Here is a 15,384-nt window from a genome sequence, read left to right on the forward strand (position 1 = left end):
TAACTGCAAAACTATTCATTATTTTGCACTGACGCTCTTGGTGCATGCGAGTTTCTCCACAGAATTACACACTCCTGTGAGGCAGGGCCTGAACACACACCTCCTGCACACAACTGAGACTGCAGGAGAACCTCAGGCTGCTTTGCACATTTCTGTGGCACAAACTCCCTGTTTGATACTCACTACAGGACACCTGGGCACAAGACAGAAGATTCAGATACCACAGTCTTTCAGGGCACAGACAGCTAAACAGGAGATGGCCAACCAATGGCTTGTGTCTTGAAATACCACAAAACCTTCAGCCAGAGAATCCTGCAATGGGGAATGGGGAGAGACAGAATTTGGTGCATCTGACACCATGGAGGGTGAGCTTATGTACAGGATGTGACAACTCCAGTAAATGCAATTTGACATATAATCCAACCCCTCTTCTTGTATTCTACCTCCTAACAGTGATGTTCCTGAATTAACAAAACATTAATGATGGTTTTTTGTAAGCCATTACTAGTGAATCCTACAATGGAGACAGAYCAGACAGAGATCACGGTGTTCTGGTTGCTCACTCTAATACATGGGATTTTCAGGCAGAAATGGAGAAAGTAAAATCTTGAAGGTAAGTGCTTTTATTTTTTCTTCCTGGAAAATGAGAGAGGAATACAGAAGTTCTAGCAATGTAGGTTATCTTGTAGCAGTCTGATATGATGAAGAGAACAATCTCATTTTTCCCATGGGATGTGAAAGAAAAGCTCTCACGGGTAAAAGTGCCATTTTATGCAAGGAGAGAGAGAAGATTAGGACAGAAGACCYGAGTCAGGATACAGATACCAAGCTTTGGTGGCCTTTGGCCCAAATGCCAAAAGGAGAAAAGGAGAAATACAAGGGCAGATCTTAGCTGTGCTCTGATGCTCTTGCAGAGTGTTTTGAGGGCTGGAATTTAATACTTGCTTCTTAGGGGTAAAATTAATTCAGTGAAAAACTGTGGCCTAACCAGCACTTTGAAGAAAGTGTTGTGTTACCTCAAGAGCTGTTGCCACCCAGCTTTCCGACCCAAGGCTGGAAGAGAAACGGGACTGAGACAAAGGTGAAGGAGGGAGCTCTTTCTACTGAAATTCAAAATGCTTTATTCTAGAGGCTACTTCTGCTGASAAAAAAAGCATCCACCAGTGCGTGTCAGAAGCATCCCTGCTTCAGAGGTGATGGTAGATTCTGCTGTGACWATAAAGGGGATACTTTCTGTGGAGAGGAAACAACTGCTTCAACACCATGGTTCCTGCACTGGTAAAGAGCGCAATCCTCCCACACTGCTTGCCTACAGCTGTTGGGGATTAATGTTTGCAAACTGTGCTGTGTCAACTCGCTTACTCACTTAAACTTCTCAGATTTCTAAGGTGCCAATCATGAACATGAGCTATTTGAACACAGAAAGCCTTTGCAGGAATCCCTATTACAATAAGAGTACATTTGCAGTACATTTTTTTTTATTTAAATAAAGGAACAAGGTAGCACATTTTCTGTTTAGACTTGTATTAGYATATGATAAAATATTGCCCTTTGCCAAATCTCTGGTGTGAAGAGCTTGTAAAAATAAAAGGCTTAGCACCTCAAATGCCATTCTTCAAATAGGCTTTTATTCTTGKCTTCTTCTGTAGAAAACAAAGGGGCACGCTCTGAATGTCACGTCACAACAACTTCCATGTCATTACTACTCTAAATAACATCAGGAATATAAAGTAACTTCTCTTCATCACTCAGGACTATCAACATCCTCCTYGTCTAAAGCASAGAATCACAGAATCATTCAGGTTGGAAAGGACCTTTGAGATCACGGATTAGCCCAGCACTGTGAAACCCGCCACTAAACCATGTCCCTGAGTGTCACATCTACAAACCTTTTAAACACTTCCTGAGGTTGTAAYTCCACCACTTCCCTGGRCAGCCTATTCCAGTGCTTGATTATACTTTCAGAGAAAAAATTCTTCCTACTCTCCAATCTAAACCTCCCCTGGCTTTACTTGATGCCTTTTCCTATTGTTTGTTACTCGACAGTAAGAGCCTGACCCTGAAACCAGTACAATCTTCTTTYAAGCTGCTGTAGAGAGAGAGTATCACACATAAATAAAACCTACACATATTAAAGGCCACATATTGTGTTTCTCCCTTCTGTTTTCCTCTGTCACCCTGAAGTCACTATATTAACGTGTTTCCCCAAGTACAGTTAGATCACTCATTCTTGTTTATGTCCGAAAAATTATGATTAACTTCGTCATCTGCTCATTTTCATCCTGAAAACCTATGAAAAGTAATGGCAAGTGTTAAAAATAAACAAGAGCAGAGCAGAAAGCAAGCTGTATAAAAAGCTATTTTTCAGTTKAGCAGTGGTTTGCAAGCATGCAAAGCAAGCTATCTGATTATTGTGCTTCCTCTTGCCTCTTTTATGGTGTGATGATTAACACCCATGTGCACCTATGACCTTTCCCGAGTACCCAAACGTTAACCACAAGGCCAATTATTACAAGATAAAAGTCCACAACTCCATTAACAGCAAACAAGACAAAAGATGAATTCTAAACCAGGTTTTATAGTTCTCTACTCCATCATCTTGAGATGAAAGAAAAATCTTGCCTGAAGTACCCTGCTGAACTGTAGAAGAATATATAGCCCCACAGGGAAAGTATTTCAAGTGATTTTTACAGCTTAAGCAGAAAACCTGGCTGAGTTCAATCCATAACACTGCTACCAATATAGGCTTTTCACTGTTTTTCCCGTTTCTATGGGAAAAAAAATAGCCTTGACCCAAAGGCCTTTATTCACACCAATGGCCCAGTGCAGCTGTGGTACCATGGGATGACGGCAGGGCCACMAAGGGCAGAGCTGAAGATAATCAACCCCTTATGGAAGGGAACAACTGGACAGAAATGGGAGCCATGAACTGTTACAAGTATGATACCATCCATAGGTGTCTAAACCCCTGCATTCCATTTCACCTGGATGAGGTGTTGTCTTTTTTGGTGGGAAGTGGATATGGATGGTTGGTTCACCCTCCATCTCTCTCCTATTAGACCTTTACATATCCCTGAGAACCATCTTACATCACCTGACATGAATACTTGTTTCCTTCAGTGCTCCTGAGTGATTCACTCCYTTGCACAGATCAGGCATAAGTGTGACAATTTTTTTGAACTGGGAATTTTGGGTACACCTCATTTAGGGTTACAATACAGGGGAACACAACCTGAAGCAGTGGGATGTACATGTAGAGACAGATAAAAACCATACACCCATACAAGCAAGCATGCTTAGAACCATCAAGGTTGGAAAAGACCTCTAAGATCATTGAGTCCAACTGTTAAMCCAGCCCCACCGTGTTCACCACCACACCATGTCCCCAAAGCGGCACATCCACACACATTTTGAACACTTCCAGGGGTGGTGATTCCACCCTGAACAGCCTATTCCAATTTCTTCCAACCAACCTGTGAGTGAAGAAATCTTTCCTAATAGCCTAKTCAAACCTCTTCTGGCACAACTGAAGCCACTTCCTCTCATCCTTTCACTTGTTACCTGAGAGATGAGACTGAGCCCTACTGACCAAAGGCACCTTTTATGCAGTTGTTGAGATCAAGAAGGTCCCCTCTCAGTCTCCTTTTCTCCAGGCTACACAACCCCAGCTCCCGCAGCCTCTTCTCATCAGACTTACGCTCAAATGGTTTATATATATTTTTTGTATTTAGATCAGTATTAATATACATATATATTTCAGCGACCCAGATTAAATACAGGGTTTATTCACTCATAATGCAAGAGCTAAAATTTGCCTTTGTCTAGTTCTTTGCCTCCATGTTGTTAACAATGAAATCTCAAAAATTAAAGACACTACTAGAAATGGCAGGATATAAAGAGAGCCAGAATCTTGAGAGGTCATCTAATTTATCCCTGCACAAAGAGAAGGTGGATGCAATTTATCCCAAACAGAGGTCTATCCTTTGATCACAAACTTGCATAACCTCCTTGAATAATACACCCCAATGCCTCACTTCTCTTACAACTAAAAATCTTGTTCTTTTTGTGAGATTGAATACAATTAATAAAAGACAAAGAAAAAAGAAAGAACAAGGGTCAACTTCCTTCCTCAGAGCTACTTTTCTGATAGCTGAAGACCATTATAATTTATCATCTCAACTCTTCTTCTCCATCAGATTCTCTCAACTGTTTCAGTATTTCCTGCCTTTTTTTTTCAGACTTGTGATCCTTTTTTGTCAATCTCCTACATCTTCCTGGAAGATGTGGCCCACRTATTCTTGGAAGTGCTGTATCCGAAACAACACAGCCTTTCAGGTCAGGATTTGCCAATACCAAATAAAATGAAAGAACTGCTTATATTTTCCAGCATTACTCTGGTTTACCCATCTCATTAAAGTACTTGCCTTTTCATACCAGCATGAAAGTGYAAATCCCTTCAGCCTGTGGGTCACACATACATCTGCATCTCTGCTTTTCTGCCGCCCAGCCAGTCATTACCCAGACAATAGGAGTGCACTTGGTTTTCCTGCCTAAACACAGGACGTCACATTTATCTTGATGACTTGTACTAGATTTTTCCATCCCACTTTTCCAACTGTTAAATACCACAACTGTGGCTTTGACACGAACCAGGGTAACTTGCAGCACCATCCCACTTTCTGTCATTTAGTAACACAGTCCTTACACCTACTTATCCAGTCAGAAATGAAAACAGGAKCAATGCTGCACCCAGTACCCTTCTTAACTCACCCCTCCAGTGTAATGGTTACTACAAACTCCCCTGAAAACAATTTSATGCAGACCGTGTTTCCCTGGCGTATAAAAAAACTGTGCAGTGCAATGTCAGAAAACTCACTAAACCTAAGCCATAACACCCATATTATTTATTTCTATGTGGCCTCCTATATGTAGAAGGAAGTGAGATTGGTTTGATGACTCCTGCTTGCTGAACACAGACTAGCTTTCAGTCATCTTGACAGACACATTATCATTCTTTTTAATGCAARGTGGGTGACTGCATTCTCTAACTACCTGCAGTTTTAAAATCTGGCTCTCTGAGAGATTCAACAGGATCATGTAGAATGCTTTGACTGAGGTTTTCTATAAAAATCCCTGAATACCTTGTTTCTTTACCTCCTAACACTAAGTCAGTCTAAACTCCACAGAGCCTGACTATTGTTATTTGGCAATTTTTCAGGGATCCAGTGTGCTCTATCTCTGCATTCCGATTAGTGCTTTTGCCTTTATTAGGAAGGCAAAATCTAGGTTTTCTCCTGAACAACTCACTGGGTGAATTTGGACCTGAAACTGTCCTTAGGACTGGCCAGACCACTGGGAAATGTGTGGCATTGCYCTTCCACTCTCCTTATGGGAGACCAGACAGAAGTCTAATGGTAAGGACACCTTTCCAGAGAGAAGGAAAATAGGGGTACATCATCATGGACTCTTACTATTCATTGAATAAGCTCAAAGGAACAGAGCCCAGCACCAAATCACCCATCAGGCTACAGTGCAATGTTCACCTATGCCTTTTCTTTTATTTGTGGGTGGGTTTTTTTATTTTTTTTAATTTTTTCTTTTTTTTTGGTTTGTTTTGCTGGGTTTTTTTGTTTGGTTTTTTTTCATACAATCAAAGAATTCTGGATCAAGGATTATGGGGAAAATTAAGATTTAAACTTTGAAAGGAGATAAATAGAGTGCATATGACATTATAGGGGGGAAAAGAAGATAATAAACTTCAGAGGAAGTTTTCCTGAATTTCCACTTCAGTGGAAATATTCCTGAAATTGGAATTGCTGGATTTTTAACAGGTGAAATCCAATTTTAGTCAAGTTTCAGTTCTCCCAGTTCAAAGGTGCAGTTTTCTGCTTTCGAGGATCACACCCAAATCTGCTCTTTGATTTCTTCCTGTGATACTRAAATCTATAATGTAGATTTGGCCGAGCATCCTGGTGTTCAAGCAATCCTCGTTATGAAACAATTTTAATTCTTGATGNGGGGTTTTTTTTTGGTTTTTTTTTTGGTTTTTTTCTTATATGGCCAATTCCTAAGTTCTTTTTGAAAACAATTTCAGTGACAGTCGGAAAAGCCTCCCTACTTCAACTACACCCCTTACTTATGCAATGCTGTTTTGGATTGCTAGAGCAAAAAGAATTAATAATTCATGTTTCTTTCATATCCTGCMTTAGTGCACCAACCCCGGTACTATTTTAAAACTCTGTGAGGCAACAATGTGGGTAAAGATATAGGAAGCACCATGCATATTTTAAAGAGAGTAAGTCRTCCTCTGGAAAGTATCTTGTAATATTTATTTTATAAAAACTCAGACAATATCCAGAAAAGCCATCTAGCTGGCCTCGTTGCCTAAGTTAAGTACCTGTTGGCTGCTGAGTTTTAGCAAATCTTCTGTCCTATTATCCCTGTTATGCTCCTTATTCATGTTTCAATCCCCACTTCTGTCTTTTTCAGATTTCCAGAGGCTTCTAGATCCATTTTAAGGGACATGCCCAGCATTAACAAATGTGTGAAGCAGAGGTTTACTGTGTACTGGCTTTGCCAGAAAATGCAAAATCAGTACCCACTTCAGCATTTCTATTATTTTGTTACTCAACATTACACATCATTCAGAGAATTGCTCTCTAATCAAGCTGGGACTGTCTTGCGTTTCTCTATTATGCTTCTGCACTCTCAGCCGGCAACACTTGATGTTTCCCCAAGCCCAGCTGTGAGGCAGCTGTGTCTGCAACAGGATCAGCTGCCCTAATTCCTTAAGAGCAAAACCTGCCATTGATAAGGCTGAGGTCTGTACTCTGTTTCTATGCATGTATTTTTGGAAGTAATAACCCATTGAACAGCCTGTGTCATTTTTTTTTTCCATGCTGGGCTCACCAGCATCTTGATCTAACTTTCTAAAACCAGTGATAAACTTCAGAGAACTATCTGTGTTCCTTGGTCGCTATTTCTGGTGGGCATTTCATTTTTATTGTTTTAGTTATTTCTTCTTTTTTTCTCATTGACACAAAGAGAGGACAGAAAGAAAAAGAAGATAAAATATGCTTGATTCGCCACCCTCTTGGAGGTATGTACACTCCAAACTGAAACTTAAAGGAGAAGTCACTTTACCATTCTTCCCTAGTAAAGAAATGTCTTATTTCCTGTGCACCTGCCTTGTGAGCACACTTGGTAAGGGCTTAGGTTTGGGCTTTCTTGGACAAAACAATTCTTCATTGAAACATCAAAATCAGTGAGGTCAAACCTTGCAGAAAAATTTTTTTTAACCAGTTTTGTTATCTATTTCTTTGAAATTCAAGAAAAAATTTTCCATCAGAAGCTGAAAGAAAATGGCATTCCTTCCCCCAGTTTCCCTATTTATTGTTGGAGGAGAACTTTGGGTTTAGCAGGCAGATGTCTCGTACTGAGAAGTTCAAACAACTTTCCCCAGAAGGGCTGAGTTTCTGCTGCTGCTGCTCTTCCACTTTGCCTGAAAAGGTGAATAATTAGCTCCCCACACCAAGAATCAGCCTGATTAGAGACTTSATTCATTTAAACTCTCCAGATTAAACACAAATGCACTAATCAAATGACAACAGAATCCCTCTCCGAAATCCTGGTCCAAATAATATTTAATTCTATACAACTGCTTGAAGAACACAAGCAAATTTAACCAAAATTAACTCATACAACCTGGTTGTATAAATACATCTGTRGGAGAGTCTCAGATCTTATCCTGGCTTCCTGAATTAGGCTTTCAACACCCATTTTTTCTCTCACACCCACCTAAGCACCACCAAAGCTTCAAATATAGAGAACAAAGAACAGAAATCCAGGCTCATCATTAGATCTTCTCACCCCCAAACTAGCTGGATGTTTTTTTTACCAGAATTGGTGAATAAACCTTTGACTATTCTGCTCGTGAGACTACAAGCCCTGCAGAAGCTGGGACACATCTGAAGCTCTGGGCAACCTAAGAACAAAAGTGAGAAAATGCTTTGAATAAAGCAGCTTACTGCTTTTTATTTTTCTAGGTTGCATTACTCAATGCTATTAAATCTGCTCTAAGATATGGGAGGGTATTTCCCCAAACTACAATTTTTTAAAAGTACAACAGATTATGGTGAGGATGGTGCATTTTTGTCCGTATCCACATTTCAGGTCCCTGCTTATTCCCAGAGGGCCTCCAGGGTGCCCATGCTGCAAGCATTCAATCCTTGGAAGAAGTACTCTCTGTCACAGGAGGWAGCCAAGAGCCATCTGGAATGACTCCTGGAGGACCTGCTGTAAGTGGCCCTGCTTGAGCAGGGTGGYTGGACRAGATGATTGCTATTCAAGGAAGAATCAGATCAGTCTGAACGGGGACTCTGAGAAGCTCCTAGATTTGCCTGTCTAACCCAAAACATGGATACCAGATGGTTCCTAGAAGCACTGGTGTAACCACACCTCCTGTGTGATGCACTGGCATGGGCCTGGGCTGGAGAGGGGCAGCTGAGGACAAGGCAGGGCAGTCTGCACACTGCATGAACTCTGCAACCAAATTAAGGGCACTCCTGCCAATGTTTTACCTACATGCCTGTGTTTTCCTGCATGATGGCTGCATGCAATACAAGGTGCTGGCTCCAAGACGGCCCAGTCCATCTGAACTGGTTATGCAGAGAATGATCTGCCATGGCTTTAAACACAGGCTAATGGAGAGGCTGGAAGGCAGAAGGCAGGCAAGACAGAACTGCCTGATAAGGCTACTCCCATTTGGAGCAAAATTGGAACCTCATATTCATCACAAACACAGTAAAAAAATCAATCAGTCAGTGAAATCACTAAACTGACCAGAGATCTGGATGGCTGATGCCCCAGTGGTGATGAAGAAGAGTGGAGAAGGATGGATAATGCACTGTTCATTTTTAGTACAGTAAGTGTTCCTGCCTATGGGAGACTACACCATCAATCATCATGGTGAGCACTGAGGTCACTCACAAAGCAAAGCATCTGCAAGGGAAGCAGGATTTAACCTCTGCTTAAAGCACTGCTGAGCTTGGATGATGCTGTCATTCATTCCTGTACTGTGAGGACACAACACTCTGTACATGCAGAAAAGACAAGCAGCACTGGAAATGAGGATGTGCCTGCACCTCAGCTTTGGGCTCCACATTTATTCTGAAGTTTATCAACTTTTTAACATCATTGTTGCCACAAAGTCCCATGAAGTTTTCCTCAGAGTTGCRGCCTTAGCATGACCCTAATTCCTTTGAAACTGATACTGTAGCTTTCTGATGGGTCTGCTSAGGCAATTACACCTCAGCACTCATTCCAGCTCTTCTTGTGCCTTAATTTTAACAAAATGGAGTAATTCGGCACTTTGCTTTGGACACAGTGGGAGGTGGAAAATTCACTGCTTTCTCGAAAAAATGTAAAACCAGCATTTCGCTTTCATTTCTTAGTTTGAACATTTCCAAACCTGCTGGTGGTGAGTTAGTAGCAAGTATCATATTGTGGAAATATTAAAAATTTCCAATCACAGCAGTATGGGAGAAAGAATTGTTTTAATTAGAACCACTAAAATGTCCTGGCAAATAGACTTATGGATATTCTCTCGCCTTCAGGAGACTATTTAAGATCCCCAGCTACATGTAGAGGTTATGGAAAATGAACTTGTGAGCTACTAAACAGTTAAAGCCATTTTCTTCTGTTGAATACTGTGAAGAAGAATCACAGTTCTCYCTCAGTGTGGCCAGCTGGTACAGCTAGTTTCTAAGCATCTAAATTATAAATATATATTAAACAGCAATATATGGTCATGTTCTGTAAATTCACAGGATATTATGAGAACAGGAACGTCAACAGATAACAAAAAGGCACAAGGCAGATGTAACACTATTTTTCTCCTAACTGGAAATTATCTTGATTATCCAACACTGTCTGACCGCAGTATTTTCAGATTCTGTTAAGCTGTGCTTAGCTGCACACCACAAAAGGACTTCTCTCAAGTTTTTTCAACACTTCATGCYCCAATACTCATGCTCCTGGCCTTGCAGCACACAGTTCTTCAAGCCCAAAGCAGAGTGGGCAAATTCTGAGACAGATCACAAGATGTTTCCTGAGTGTTAAAAATTTATTCGTATGATGATTACTGCCTCCACTGATTTTTCAGGATAACACTTCAAAAAGCCTTAGAGGAGTATCACAGCTCATCAGGARTATCAATAATAAATTCTTCTCTCATGGGAACATTACACTACCTGAACTCATTCATTATCTAGCAATAGGGAATCAATGATTTTAGTAAGGACTAACAGAACTAACTAGAACAAAATCAAGTTTCAGGRACTTTTTATTAGTCACTTTCTTACGCTACAATGTACGATTTGATTTTCAGGTCTAAGCATTGAGGAAGAACATAGCCTCTTCTCATTCATCACAAGCATCTCTCTCTTTAACATCTCCAGTTTTAGAAGGAAGATACAGCAACTAGCTCATGGTTTATGTTATTTTTTWAAAAATTGCTAACCGTTTTATTATGCAAAGTGGGTGCTAGCAAGAACTTTTATTGACAACTTTTTGTTTTAATTCCGTGTCCCCTCTCTCCTTGAATGTCATCTCACCTACATGAAAAATGGTAATTAATATAACAGTGGAAAATAAACACACTGTCTCTTCAGAYGGTTCAGTAGTTTACCACCACTAATTGGCTTTTCACTGCAGGACAGTATAATAATTTTAATTGTGATTTTTCAAGCATGGCATATAACACAGCTCTTCACAGATACATTAATGAATGTTTGCTGCTCCTTTATGAATTCCTATATATCTAAACCATCAGCTTCATGAATAGCTGAGACTTCCAGCATGCACTCTATTTGAAAAAAAAAATTATTTTTCACTGAATGAAAGTTCTGCTTTTTATGCAAAGCTACTCAGGCCATAGTTTTTACAAAATATCTCCAAAACACAGGAAGGAAAAAAAAAAACCAACAACAAACCAAGGGATTTATTTATTTATTCCAACTCAAGTGAATGACCTAAGTTTTTTTCTAATGTTCAGTATGTTTTACCACTATATTATGCAAAAAGACCCCCCTTTAAATATTTATAATTGGGCCCAGATTTCAAGGCTAAGGTCCTCATATAATAAACTACAACGCTTTCAAAGAATGTGCAGTTAAATAACCAGAACATTTATAATGTACATTCGAAAAGTACCATAGTTTTATRCTAAAGTAACCAGCTGGAACAAACGGGAGCTATTGCAGTATAAAACTCTAGAAAAGCTGTGATTAATCAGGTATAGGTCCCCATGGCATGTAACTATATTATTTGCGTAAGTAGAGGCATGGGTATTCAAAAWCATGGCTCAAGTAAAGAGGTGAGACTTCTGAAGGGAGAAAGTTGCAATTTAGCCCCAAAACGATAATTTACACCTAAACATAGCTGTTGGGAGCAAGAGAAGAAAAGGCTACGCGCTTCTGYGGCTGCTGCAAGGCTTTTCTGTTTGGAACACCATTATGTCAAGCTCAGACACAAGCATTCTGATGTAAAGAAACAGAAGAGAAAGAAGTGGGGAGGATAAAGAAGCAGAAGGAGGAGAAAACTAAGAAATTTAGCAATAGGAAAATGAATCTGCATTTTAATTCCACCAACCCACAGAGTTCCCATGAACATTAATTATTTCTTGCAACGTTATCCACTTACCGACATCGGGATCAGTTGCTTGGACTCTTGTTAACAAAGCTTTTGTGGCCGTGTTCTCRTAGACACACGCAGTATAGTGCTCAGATGAAAACACTGGTGGATTATCATTAACATCTTCTAAAATAAGATGGATTTGTGACTGGCAAAACCTGCCACCCCCATCAGTGGCTCGGGCAACCAAGTTGTAGGCAGGGATTTTCTCTCGGTCGAGAGGGGCCAAAGATTTCAACTCCCCTGAAATTGTTTAAAAGCAGAAGCTGTCATTATTATTGTAGCGACATCACTAATTATAGAGAGCCTAAGTGTCTTAAAACCATATGTTTCACAGGAATAGGAATGAGAAAACAAAACCAACGTTGCTTACACCAATGAATGGATTAAAAACTCACAGCAGTGCCACTTCCCCTTCCTCTTTACCCAAAAAAGTGAGGTGCCAATATGAGTGCAGGGTGACAAGCCAGCCATTCATGGTGGCTTTAACAGAAGCCTACAGCTTTATCCATATGAACACCACCGTCTTTTTTCTGAGTCTATCTTTCTGTCACTCTCAAGATTTACAGACTCCTAGACACAGAAACACATCCTTTTAAGCAGCAGCTGCTGTGACAGGACAAAGGGTAATGATTTTAAATTAGAAGAGGGTAGATTTRGGCTAGATATAAGGAAGACATTTATTTTTATGATTAGGGTGGTRAAACACCGACACAGCTGGATCTAGAAATTTTAACTGGGCAGGTCTCTGGCCAACATGATCTATTGGAAGATGACTCTGCTTATAGCAAGGGGGTTGGCCTAGATGACCTTCAAAGTTCATTTCCAGCCCAAAATATCCTGTACTTCTATGATACATCTCTGATCTAATGTAAAGTCTGCAGGGAAACCAAAGAATTGGTATCAACTGTTCTAGCTATAACATCCAACCTGGCCAACAAAGATTCTTTCACCCTCCTGCCCCCACCATTCAAATGGACACCCACACCTGCCATAACTGGAACAATGGCTGATAGCCAGTTAACTAGTTAAGGAAACCAGCACCCAGATGTTTAGGGATTAAGGCTATTTGGAAACATTTGGTTGTCATCTTACCATTTTCTGGATCTAAGAAAAATTTATTGTTCCCAGAACCATAAAGAGAATAGCGAATTTCACCATTGGGCCCAATGTCAGCATCTTTAGCRCTGATTTTAAGAATTACTTTGTTTGATGGAATGTCTTCAGGAAACAKTGCTGTGTATGCAACCTGGAGTCAAAAACAGAAATGTAAGCTATGCTGKAGCAGTATTTTACAGTCTTTGCACAACCTTTCTGAAAAATTATTTGTAGTGCATTTTTCAATATAGGAAACAATTTTCCTTTATACAACACATTCCTAGAAATTTGAATCACTGTTAAGACTTTGAGGTGGCACAGAAAAAATGCCAGATTATGACTTTGAATAAGGCTCATCTTAGGTGCTTAATATAATACCATTTTTATCTTCTGYTTATTCCACTGACACCCATGAAATGAAAATTTTGATGAGTGTGCTAACAGAAACAACTGTTTTTATCACCTCATCCAGCAGTTTTGAGGGAAATACAGATTGTGATTCCCCAGAGTGGTTCTTGCAATGACAGTAATCTGCAAGTGATGATGTAATGATGGGAATTATATGACTATATGCATGTGCACACACCCACACATAAACATATATACATATATGTATAGATATATTTATTTTCTGTGAGTAGTATCATTAAGGAACTCTGGGATTTATCACGTCTTTTCTTTCACATAGACCTTTCCACTGTACCAAGATCAGCTCCCTGTACTGCCTTTCCACTGCCTTATTCCAGAATAAAAGGCAGCTATCACTCTGAAAGCTGTGGTCAGGCTACTCTGCATGTGTTCCCAACACCAGGACAGCAAGCTACACTCTTCTGCCTTTTACTACTGGATGTCTAGCATTTGGAAGGTTGAGGAAAGCTGGAGTTAAACTGGACTGATGGCATTTCCACATAAGTTGYGAAGGGAGAGCACATTCTTTTCTGCAGGGGAGGAGTAGGTGCCCCATGCCACCTCACAATGCATCATTTGCTGCAAAGCCAACTAAGGCCACTGTGTACCAGACTCCCTTGCAGCTTTATGAGATCATTATCCTTCAGTCTTGGCTTCAGAGGAATGCTTTATCCTGCTTCTCTCCCAGATCACTGCAGATTCTTTAACTAAGACCGTGAGGATGAAAATTGGCACTGCCTATGGATACCTGGAATWCTTGCAAACAGCAAGAGACCCACAGGGATACCATCACTCCCAACACAGCGCTGGACTGCCGTGGCTGGTGTTAACTCACCTGCTCACAAATGGGATTATTATCATTTACATCAGTCACAGTCACTTCCACAGCAGCTTGGGTTACAAAGAGGCCATCTGTGGCGGTGATGTTCAGATAATAAATGTCTTGCTCTTCCCGATCCAGAGGCCTTTTAACATAAACCTTCCACTCATTCTGAACCAGCCCCAGAGCGAACTTCCCTTTGGGATTCCCTCCTGCAACAAGACAAGCAACACACAATGAGCTGTGGTGTCCCTTCAGAGCTCCCACCTGGTTTAAACACAGAAACAGACCAGAGGACCTGAAAGCAGCCATCATTTCTTTCGCAGAGATTGGTGCTTCCAAACTTGCAGACTCAGGAAATCTGCAATGAAATTACACTCCCTGTGTTTATTGSCCCCCGAATGCCCTGTATGAAAGTGAACCGATAACTTTCAGCGGAAAAAAAAATCCATTTAGCAGAGCTGAAGATGATCTCTTGTTCAGCTCCCCGTAAGGGTAATCAAATTCAAACTGTGAACAATCAATAGTCCTCTCGGGCTGGTACAATTGTCTTTCCACTTAGTCTCAGGAGAGGATGTAATACACCGTAGCTCTTGTTACCAAGACAATTTCATTAGCTGTTGATTATGCAATCAAGGACTGGAAGTGGGTTCTATTAAGGAATCCTCTAATGAAAGCTTTATCATACAGCTGCGCCATTCTTGTGCTTATTAAAATTCTAGATTTAAAAGAAGTTTACATGACACAGRAAGACACATTAGTATTAAATAGTCCTAACAAGAGGTCATTTGAGGAACAGTTGGAAGATAAGCAGTACAAGAGTAAAAGCTGGTAAAAGGTGTGCAGGAGATAAAGCAGAAGACTTTTTTACCGTGCCATACAGTGACACTGAACCTGGCAATGTTGCTCTTCCACATCATTAAATTGCCTGGTGACAGAAAGAGTTTGGGAGAGGGAAAATTTTGGTCCACATCATCCTCCAGAGGGAAAGAAGAAAGGAAGGAAGGACATGTGACATGCAGAAGCATGCAGTAATTAAAGAGGGCACAGTCATTAATGTTTCCAACAGTTATTTACTCTTTTATCTGAAATGATACAGTTTCCTGCCTGGGCCATGAAGAAAACACCATCAATCACTTTTCTGTGACTCTGAACCAAACCTCCTGTGAGACCAGACCATAAAGTCTTTTAAACCAATGCTACGACTTAACTCTGCTRGTCAGCTCAGCCCCACACAGGTGCTTCCCTATTTCCTCACCAGTGGGAATGGGCAGACAGTCTGAAGAGTAAAAGACTCCCCCCATAACAAAATTCGTGTGTTGAGAAAAGACAGTTTAATGGGTGAAGCAAAAGCTGTGTGTATAAGC

The 15,384-nt window shown here is 40.5% G+C and overlaps 1 protein-coding gene across 3 annotated transcripts in view; it reads right to left on the bottom strand.

The window, feature by feature from the left end:
• The window catches only part of FAT3 (FAT atypical cadherin 3), a 308,169-nt gene that overhangs the window by 57,418 nt on the left and 235,367 nt on the right, over positions 1-15,384 (bottom strand). For all 3 annotated transcript variants that reach the window (XM_057375897.1, XM_057375896.1, XM_057375894.1), the window contains exons 10-12: positions 14,033-14,229; positions 12,787-12,940; positions 11,701-11,934 (exon numbers count right to left, since the gene is read on the bottom strand). In XM_057375897.1, the coding sequence (XP_057231880.1) occupies positions 11,701-11,934; positions 12,787-12,940; positions 14,033-14,229 (585 nt within the window). The remainder of the gene's footprint in view (positions 1-11,700; positions 11,935-12,786; positions 12,941-14,032; positions 14,230-15,384) is intronic.

The sequence above is a fragment of the Malurus melanocephalus genome, unplaced genomic scaffold (assembly GCF_030028575.1).
Source record: "Malurus melanocephalus ecotype Western Australia unplaced genomic scaffold, MMel_1.1 scaffold_262, whole genome shotgun sequence".
Taxonomy (NCBI): Eukaryota; Metazoa; Chordata; class Aves; order Passeriformes; family Maluridae; genus Malurus; species Malurus melanocephalus.